Source organism: Trichechus manatus, unplaced genomic scaffold (assembly GCF_000243295.1).
Source record: "Trichechus manatus latirostris isolate Lorelei unplaced genomic scaffold, TriManLat1.0 scaffold00039, whole genome shotgun sequence".
Classification (NCBI taxonomy): domain Eukaryota; kingdom Metazoa; phylum Chordata; class Mammalia; order Sirenia; family Trichechidae; genus Trichechus; species Trichechus manatus.
This window is the reverse complement of record NW_004443975.1, coordinates 9,620,242-9,630,391: the sequence shown is the minus strand read 5'-3', so window position 1 is coordinate 9,630,391 and position 10,150 is coordinate 9,620,242. Positions and strand designations below refer to the sequence as shown.

Below are 10,150 nucleotides of genomic sequence, written 5' to 3'. Positions count from 1 at the left end.
CATTTCTGAAAAATCAGCCAATGAAAGAAAACCCTACGGAGCACAGTTCTACTCTGACACACACTGAGTCACCATGTGTTGGAATCAACTTGAGGGCAGCTGGTGGGATGACACAATATGGCATATGTAAAATAACCCTCCACAGAACAGAACAATTGCTGACAGGGATTTTATCACCACAATGTATCTGGCAAGCTGAAGAAAAGTTTAAGATGAGTGTCTTCTTTTTGATGTTTGGTTTTTCTGCCACCGAGATGGGGCATTCCAATAATCCCTCTGTGGTCCTTGTGGACTGCACACTGAGGATCAGTCGTACCCACAGCCAGAATGAGACTAACACACAATACACAAATACAGGAGCCAAACCATTTTAATTGAGAATTACCATTAGCCCTTGGGTTTATCAGCAATATAGTTTTAATTTGGAAGACAAAATTGCTCACAGCAACCTGGAGAATTTCAAATGCAACTTTTTATTTACTATATGTATTGCGAGAGCTTCCATGTTCAAGTGTTTCTGGAAAAGGAAAGCTCTTTTTGCTTCAAGTATGAGAAATTATTACTGTTCCTCCTTTGGGTCTCCCCACATCCCTCACATAACAAAAAAATAAAAAAAGCCGAGGAGGGGACAATAAATGCAAAATAAAAAGAAAAATCTAGTTAGTAAGAAATTAGTTTATTTTTACCTTAAAATAAATGCTTAACATTTTTCCAAAATCAAAACTAAAGGTAAGCGGTGGAAACATACATATTAGTAAAAGGGTGGAAGCATTTATCTTCCTTTCCTGGGAAACCAGTAAGGCAGACATTCTAATGTGAACTTTCCACAGAACTAGTCTAGGCAAAAAAACAAAGACAAAAACTCCCCCCAACTTTGCCCCTGTTGTCAGTTGTATCACCCAAGTGCTGTGCCTAGAAGGAAAAATCACCCCCCGCCCCCCCCAAAAAAAAAACACAAAACAAGGGACTTGAAAAGTTGGGGAAAACCTGTTAACATGTAACCACACGTTCATATAAAATTAGCTGAAGGGTCTGAGCAGTGGGCTGATGCGTAAGCAGGAGGGGAATCCACACCAGTCACTGGGGTGTGACACAGCTGTATCTTGTAATTCACCAGAGGGATGTCTTAAAATTGAATTTCAGTTTTAGCAGATACTTCAGATTTACCTGAGCAATATCGTAGACAATGTACCTGGAGGGGAAGCACGTCAAGGAGCAGTTTCACAATGGAGTGCGCACACGCCACCCCCAGTGCGACCAACCCAAGGGTGGGCTAAGTTCCCCAACCTGGCAGGCTGCTCAGCGCTAACCTGACAGTTACTCTGAGGGCTTTTTCATGGAGTTGGGGCTGGTGCCCCTCCGCCCAAACTTTCCCAGCTGCTGCCCTTCTGGGTTTCTACCAGGCAGATAAGAGAGGAGGGATAATCCTCTGGAAATCAGGGGAACAAGGGAGATAATACCCCATAAGCCAGTCTTACAGTGGAGGGTCAGATCTCAGTGTACAGTGGCCATTTAGAGGAAGTACTCACCATGAGACACACTATACGACAGTCTCTAATCATAGTCTTTCCCGGGTAAACTGACTGCACATAAGCCATTCTACAGCTCTAGAACATTCCTTTGGGCTCACACGGCACACTCATAGAAGGATACTCATTATACAGTAGACAGGTGTCATTAACACCAGATGAAATCCCGGTCCCAAGAGGAACCTCCACACCATCCAGAGTAATACTAGCCGAAGGGTCAGGGGTAGTTTTGCCCAAACCTGCAAAATAGAAGACGGAAGTGGTACAAACTGTGATAACAGACGTTGAAAATGTTCCAGAAAGATGAGATCTATTTTACGTTGGGTCTATGTGTTTGTTCATTTTAAAGACACACAAATCCCTTACTTTATCCTTCCAGCTATTAAACTGTAGGTTGCCAGGCCATCAGCCTTAATTGATTTTAATGAGAAAATAGTAGCAGCCCCTTAAGGGGTCACATCTCATAATTCTGAACAGATTTCCAAGGCAGTCACTTCATCCGGGCAATCGGAGGCCCTAAATCACTATGTGCTATGAACCCCACCAATCTAGAATGCTCCAGGTGCCACGACGTCACGACGAGCCCTCACTGCCAGCGGCAGCTGAGAGTGGGTTAAGGCCCAAAGCCGATGCATCTGGTAGTGATGCTGAAGCCAAGACTCCCCTATGGCATCTGCCATACTAGCTGCAGCCACGAAGTCAAATTGTTTCTTAATGAACCTCAAGCTGCTCAATCTTAGGGCAGCCTTTGGGGAAAAGGGGCCCCTCCCTGAGCAGTCCAGGGTGCCCTGGGCTGGAGCAGCAGCTGGTGACACACTTTACCTTTGACACTGTGCTTGCCCTTGGGTAGCTTGCTGATGTGTGACGCATGCTTCAGTTCATACCTATACAGGAGAAGACAGTCTCAGAAGACCCTCTTAGGGACAATGAGCTCTTCAATCAACAGTGTGATTAGCAGGACGAGGTCATGGGAGAAGATGGGATCAATACCCCCAGGGCCCCGTCCAAATTCACTGCCTAGAGCTCCCACTCAGCTCCAGAGATTGAGGGAAAGTTCTATTTGAACAGTTTGGGTCCAATGATGGCGGCCCTGGTGGTGCAGTGGTTAAGCTGCTAAGTGAAACGTTGGCAGTTTGAACCCACCAGCTACTCTGCGGGAGAAAAGGTGTGGCAGTCTGCTTCTGTAGAGATTTACAGCCTTGGAAACCCTATGGGGCAGTTCTACTCTGTCCTACAGGGTCACGATGAGTTGGAATCGACTCACCAGCAGTGGGAGCAGGTGCCCAATGATCACTGCCATGCGGCCCTTTTCAAGGAAAGGTCCTGTGTGGAGCTGTAGTAGACTGCTCTGGAGGTATCTGTCCATAATAATCCTTGGACCTCTGTCTATCACATGACCCTGCTCTTTCGGGTGGACACTTGATCCAAGCTGGACCAGTAGGATTTTCTCTGTGGGGAATCTGGAACTAGGACTATGATTCCAGTTCAAGCTAGGTTGGTCTCCTGCAGAAAATGTAAACATCTAGGGGATTATGGGGTGACCATCCCTCGTGCAAGTCAACCTCTCTGCCTGCTAGTTTACAGAATGAGTAGACACTGCCTTGATTCTGGTTCTTTTCAGATCCTCGGGCCTGGGTGTCTTCCTGCCCTTGGGTTTTATGTGGCATTCCTGTATCTCCCTCGTTCACTTAACTTGAACTGGTTCTGCTGCTTACAAGCAGAGTCCTAACTGGCAGGTTCAGTACCTATGGTGGGGAATCTCTACGGTTTCATCTCTCAGCCAAGTGGGATTCTCCTTTCTACAGTCCACTCCACCCGTCCCCAATCAAGTGCAACCAGCCCCAGAGCCATGGTTACTCACATATTTCCAAGAGCAACTTCTCCCAACAGGATTAATCCTATTGGGTCTCCCTGAGACGTGTGGCAGTAGTTGGCACTCTTGGAGACCATGTCGGCGAAATAGATTCCTTTACCAAACATGTAGCCTGTCTGTAAGGTTGGAAAAGGGATGGCTGAGAACCTTCTAATGGGAAGCGAGCAGCAGCAGCTCTTCACTGAGTACGTACTGTGAGCCAGGCACAAAGTTAAGGGCTGCAATGCGTCACTTCCAGTTCTCACAATGCCAGTGGTGAGGTGGGTGTCGAGGCTTCAGCTCACGAGCCAGCATGCTCAAATCCCAGCTCTGCCAGGCACTTAGTGGGCTCAAGAAGTTACTAAACCTCTCTGGACCCTACTTTACTCTTCTCTAAACTGGATGGATGACAAAATGGATGTGAGAAGAGATTCTGAAACTTGCTCTTCAACGTAGAACAGCTAAAGCGAATGGAGGAAATGACCCAGTAAAAGAGCTGAATAGAAGATTTCGAAGGGCAACTCAAGAAGACAAAGTAAAGTATTATAATGACATGTACAAAGACCTGGAGATAGAAAACCTAAAGGGAAGAACACGCTCGGCATTTCTCAAGCTGAAGGAATTGAAGAAAAAATTTAAGCCTCAAGTTGCAATACTGAAGGAGTCTATGGACAAACTATTGGAAACAGGAAGCATCAAAAGAAGATGGAAGAAATACAGAGTCACTGCACCAAAAAGAATTGGCTCATGTTCAACCATTTTAGAAGGCAGCATATGATCAAGAGTCGATGGTACTGAACGAAAAAGTCCAAGGTGCACTGAAGGCACTGGTGAAAAACAAGGCTCCAGGAAGTGATGGAATTCCAATTGAGATGTTTCAACAAACAGATGCAGCGCTAGAGGTGCTCACTCATCTATGCCAAGAAATTTGGGAGACAGCTACCTGGCCGACTAAATAGAAGAGATCCATATTTGTGCAGAGACTATTGAACAACATCATTAATATCACATGCAAGCAAAATTTTGCTGAAGATAATTCAAAAACTGTTGCAGCAGTACATTGACAGGGAATGCCAGAAATTCAAGCTGGATTCAGTGGAGGATGTGGAACAAGGAATATCACTGCTGATGTCAGATGGATCTTGGTTGAAAGCAGAGAATACCATAAAGATATTTACCTGTGTTTTACTGACTATGCAGAGGCATCTGACTGTGCAGATCATAACAAATTATAGATAACACTGTGAAGAATGGGAATTCCAGAACACTTAACAGAGCCCATGAGGAACCTGTACATAGACCAAGAGGCAGCTGTTTGAACAGAACAAGGGGATACTGCATGGTTTTAAATCAGGAAGTCTGTCAGGGCTGTATCCTTTCACCATACTTATTCAATCTGTATGCTGAGCAAATAATCCAAGAAGCTGGATTATATGAAGAACACAGCATCAGGATTGGAGAAAGACTCATTAACAACCTGTGTTATGCAGATGACACAACCTTGCTTCCTAAAAGTGAACAGGACTTGAAGCACTTACTAATGAAGATCAAAGACCACGGCCTTCAGTTTGGATTACACCTCAACATAAAACCAAAAATCCTCACAACTGGACCAATAAGCAACATCATGATAAACAGAGAAAATACTGAAATTGTCAAGGATCTCATTTTACTTGGATCCACAATCAACACCCATGGGAAGAGCAGTTGAGAAATCAAACGATGTATTGCATTGGGCAAATCTGCTGCAAAAGGCCTCTTTAAAGTGTTAAAAAGCAAAGATGTCACTTTGAAGACTAAGGTGAGCCTGACCCAAGCCATGGTATTTTCAATCGCCTCATGTGCATGCGAAAGCTGGACAATGATAAGGAAGACTGAAGAACTATGCCTCTGAATTATGGTGTTGGCAAAAAATACTGAATACACCACGGACTGCCAGAAGAACAAACAAATCTGTCTTGGAAGAAATACAGCCAGAATGCTCCTTAGAAGCAAGGATGGAGAGATGTGATCTTACATACTTCGGACGTGTTACCAGGAAGGACCAGTCCCTGGAGAAGGACATCATGCTTGGTAGAGGGTCAGCGAAAGAGAGGAACACCCACTACGAGATGGACTGACAGTGTCTATAACAATGGGCTCAAACATAGCAACGACCGTGAGGATGCCACAGGACCCAGCAGTATTTTGCTCTGTTGTACACAGGGTCACCATGAGTCGGAACCCACCTGACGGCACCTAACAACAAACGGGGGGAAACCACCACACAGGGCTGCCGTGAAGATTAAATGAGTTAACAAACGTTACAGCAGTGCCTGGCACATGCGAACACTCGATAAATGCTGGCTATTATTTTCACCCCCCTTTTATAAGTGAACGCAGGAGAAAGATGTGGCAGTCTGTCTCCGTAAAGATTTACAGTCTTGGAAAGCCTGTGGGTCAGTTCTACTCTGTGCTGTAGGGTTGCTATGAGTTGGAATTGACTGACGGCAGTGGGTTTTGGGTTTTATAAATGGAACACAAGGCTCAGAGAGGTGAGGTGGTTTCCCGAGTCCCACACTACTGCTCAGCATTAGCTGGAGTCATGACGCCTCTTTGCTCCTCACTTTTCATGACTGTACAACAAGAGTCTTAAAAGACCACTCCAAGTTCCTGCCCAGCTATTCACTCTGTAGAGCAGCAGGGGATCTAACAATCCCTCGCGCCTGGCTAACATTCATGATTGCATTTTATTGATGAGAAGACTGAGGCTCGTGGAGGCCTCGTGCCGGGAAGTGGCAGAGCAAGGCCAGAACTCAGTCTGGCTTGGGGTTAAAGTCGTTCTTCCTACATCACCACATCCCACCGGCACTTCACGGCAGGGCTGGACTCTTCTTTTGGTCCGGGAATTACGTTTGATATATGTGCAGCTGTGCCATCCACAGAGGGAGGATCAGGAGAGTGAGGAGGAAGGCGTCCACCTTCAGGGCCTGGGAAAGGCTGTCTGGCAGGTCACCCTTCCAGCCACAGCTGAGCCAACACCGACCTTATAAACGAGGCCCGTATTCACTGGCCCGTGTACTTCTCACTTAAGTATCTATCAATCTCTATATGGAGCAAACAGTAGACAGGGATCGCCACCCTCGCACCTCCCAGGGCAGACACATACCACTGGCGCTTCGGGCGGGGCAATCCGGAGACCCTGGGACAGGATCCCGGCGAAGTTGGTGGTCCTGGAGCCGTGCCACAGCAGCTGCCGGTTGTGGAGCTGCCTGAAGGGCTTGTAGCGCTGGGTCTCCCCTTCGCGCTCTATCTTAAAGATCTGGACGGGAGGTGGGGAGGGAGGGTAGGGGAAAGACAAGACAGAAGAAGCCATCTGTTAATCCAGTTAACTGAAAGATCTCACCAAATACAGGAGAACTGACCGGTTGTCCTCGGAGCTAAAAATGTAAGGCTTGTCCCACGTAAGGTGTTTTCAACCAGGCTGGGATGGAGTGACATGACTTCTCCAAGTCTCCTCAGGAGAGACAAGCCATCAACGTTAATATTACGTGCAGCAGACACACCTGAGGAACTTTATTTTGGACCTCTGATTATGAGATTTTCTGATTCGAAGACTGCTAGGTTTTGGGAAAGGACATGTCCTTTAGGACAGAATAAAAAGCCACTCCAGAAGAATAAGACCACTAATGTTTCTGCTCAACAAATGAGTCACTTCCTCTGGTTATTTAAAGCAGAAGAAGCTGTTCCTTTCCACCCAGGCCTAGGTTGGGGGCGTGAGCAGGGAGGCTGGCAGGACATCAAAGGTGTGAGGGGGAGAAGGGCTTCTCACATCAATGACTTCCAAGTCATAGGCATTGTGTGTGCTTGCATGAGTGTTCTTAACATACTTCCTGATGATCTCGGCTTCTTCAGAATCTCTGTCAACCACCTAGAAGAAAGGCATGTCAAGATTAGTGCAAGGGAGACTCAAAGAGAGCCACCCGGGGTCCAGGTAAGCAGAACCGACCACAGGCTCAGCCGACGACAGGTCAACACCACACTCCCCAGCAGAAGCCCAGGAGCGACTGACCGCCAGGCAGACCCAGGGCTAGCTGTCTCACTTCTCCATCTGAGCGGGCTCCTCGAGACCTCAAAGTTCCTTTTTGTCTTAAAATTCTATGCTTTGGGATATTAGGAAAGCTAGAAATATGGAGCTCAGTGTCTGTGAACAGGAAGGTTCCGGAAAGAGGAATGGGTTCACGGCAACAGGCCAGTGCATCGTGTGGTGAAACAAAGACGGGCCCGGAAGACATCACACAGCCTAGACTGTTCTCTTCAAAACGCGCAGACTTGCAATTAAAGGCAGCCAGGATCGACCAACCCCAGGGACTGTGAGGACAGGGATGACTGCTCATGCGTGTCTGCATCCTCAGGGCCACACGTGTCGTGCCAGACTCAGGGCGTGTGACCAATGAGCAACTGTCGAATAGTTTAATCTATGTTAAGTAAACATGAGTGTGTTATGGAAGAGCCTAGATATGTTCTCTTACTCTTAATTCAAAGTTCAGAAAACCTAGGAATCCTCATTGACTCTTAATTAAAGAGCGTAATAACCCCTTTGGAATCCCAGGGTGGTGCAAACGGTTAATGCGCTCAGCTGCTAACCAAAAGGTCAGATCAGAGTCCACCCAGAGGCGCCTTGGGAAAAGTCCTGGAGATCTACTGAAAACTCAGCCACTGAAAACCCCATGGAGCACAGTTCTACTCTGACGCACACGGGGTTGCCATGAGTGGGAAGTGACCCGGTGGCAACCGGCACGAGTAACGACTCCTTCAAGAAGAACCATCCCCACAACCTGCCCCCCGAGCAGGGAGCCCAGCGGTCAAGCAGGCAACGTTTGCTGTCTTATCCTGCTTGGCCCACAGATCTATGCTTTGTCCTCATCAAGGAACAAAGGTTCTGTTTAGTAATGTATACACGCTGTACTAGGCACAGCACAATCTAGTGCATTTAACCTTGTAACACCTCAGGGGAGGCTGGGGCTGAGAAAGTGGTCACAGGGGATGAGACCTAGCTCAAGGCCAGGTAAGCCAGGAGCTCGCGCAGACACTCGTCTTCCGGCTGGCCAAGGCAGGCTGATTTCTGCCTGGGTGTCCAACACACCAAAGTTCAAGGATTAACCCCTGAAACTACTGCCCTGACGTAATCTTTAAACCTTAAACAAAAACATCCTTTCAAGTCTTCTTAAAACCAAACAACAGTTTAGCTGAACTAGTAAAGAATGTCTGCCTTGAGCATTATGCTCTTTTACGAACTATCTATATGGGATCAAACTGACAACAACTCGAAGGATTAGACAGAACCTTAGGGGCCAGTGAGTTCATGCCAATGGGGAACGAACAACTCGGAAAAGGAGGGTGAGAATGGTTGCACAAGTCGAAGAATGTAACCAATTTATCACTGAACTGTACATGCAGAAACTGTGAAATTGGTGCATGCCTTGCTGTGTGTATTCTCAACAACAAAAATAAAGTAATAATAAAAAAAAAAGTTCAAGGACTGTGTGTGCACCACCTGGGCCACTTAACCCCCGAGAAAAACCAACCCCAGCCCTGTATTTTTGTTACAGCTGCAGCAGACATTTCCACTTCTGAAATGGAATGCTGCAAACAAGGTTCCACGGTCCATGCCTTGCCACAGAGTAACTCAAGACAGCTCCTCTCTAGATTAAGAAGTCCCTGGGTGGTGCAAACAGATAACTCACTCAGCTGCTAACGGAAAGGTTGGAGATTCGAGTCCACCCAGAGGTACCTTGGAAAAAAGGCCTGATGATCTACTTCCAAAAAGTCAGTCACTGAAAACTCTATGGAGCACGGTTCTACTCTGACACACATGGGGTCGCCATGAGTCAGAGTCGACTCAACGGCAACTGTCTCAAAATTAAGGGGAAAAAAAAGAACTTTCTCAAAGGTCCCTTGAAAATCAGTTGCTACACCAAGCCGAGGCTCTGGCTTGGGACCTGCCTTGCAAACAGGTGCATTATTTACTGGTGAAATGCCTTGAAGTTCTCAAAGGACCATCAGCAGCCACATCTGGGAAAATCTCGGGCCACAGCACTTTGTGTGGTGACAAGCCCTCCAGGTGATCCTGATGTACATTCAGGTTTCGGAACTACCGCTCTTGTGATGGGCAGTTCCAAGATGCTTCAGAAAGGGTTGTCCTCTTACCTTAATCTCAGTTTTGAGCTTCTCATAGTTGACATCAATGGGGTCCTTTGTGCTGTCCTCAGACCCACCCCTGAGCAGACTGTAGGCCACCTCGATGTCCAGCAAGTTGTCCAGCATTTCCACCTTGGCCTAGAGGAGCAACACACAGATGCTGGGTTAAGAACCAAGGTGAGGAAGAAAGACTCACCCAAGTTTGGCCCCAAAAACCCACATTGTGGGTACTGTCCAACACAAACACTGAGAAAGGGACCTCCTAGCTGGTCAGGGACATCTTGTCACCTGTCCTGCCTAGAGAATGCTCACATGGATTTCCTGGAATGCTAATGAGGACTCGCTCTCAGGGAAGGTGAGAGGTGGAGGCTAGATGGCAAGGTAAGAACGAACGGTCCTGCCTCTTGCACACGCTAAAGACGCTACAAACCACTCCTGAGCCAGGAGCTATCACCAGCTGCCTTACGAGGCAGCGCGGAGGAGAGGGGAGAAAGATGCTGTCAGAAGGAAGATGCTCTCCCTCGCCAACGGCCCCCACACCGATTTGGTCAAGCAAGGACGGGGGCCCCATCCCGTGGAGGGGTAGGAG

The 10,150-nt window shown here is 47.3% G+C and overlaps 1 protein-coding gene across 1 annotated transcript in view; it reads right to left on the bottom strand.

The window, feature by feature from the left end:
• Window positions 1-233: 233 nt before the first annotated feature.
• PARP1 (poly(ADP-ribose) polymerase 1) overlaps window positions 234-10,150 on the bottom strand; it is a 46,922-nt gene continuing 37,005 nt past the window's right edge. The window contains exons 17-23 of the mRNA XM_004375880.2: window positions 9,571-9,699; window positions 7,193-7,291; window positions 6,530-6,682; window positions 3,391-3,518; window positions 2,352-2,413; window positions 1,654-1,768; window positions 234-1,192 (exon numbers count right to left, since the gene is read on the bottom strand). Coding sequence (XP_004375937.1) covers window positions 1,111-1,192; window positions 1,654-1,768; window positions 2,352-2,413; window positions 3,391-3,518; window positions 6,530-6,682; window positions 7,193-7,291; window positions 9,571-9,699 — 768 coding nt within the window. The 3' untranslated portion in view covers window positions 234-1,110. The remainder of the gene's footprint in view (window positions 1,193-1,653; window positions 1,769-2,351; window positions 2,414-3,390; window positions 3,519-6,529; window positions 6,683-7,192; window positions 7,292-9,570; window positions 9,700-10,150) is intronic.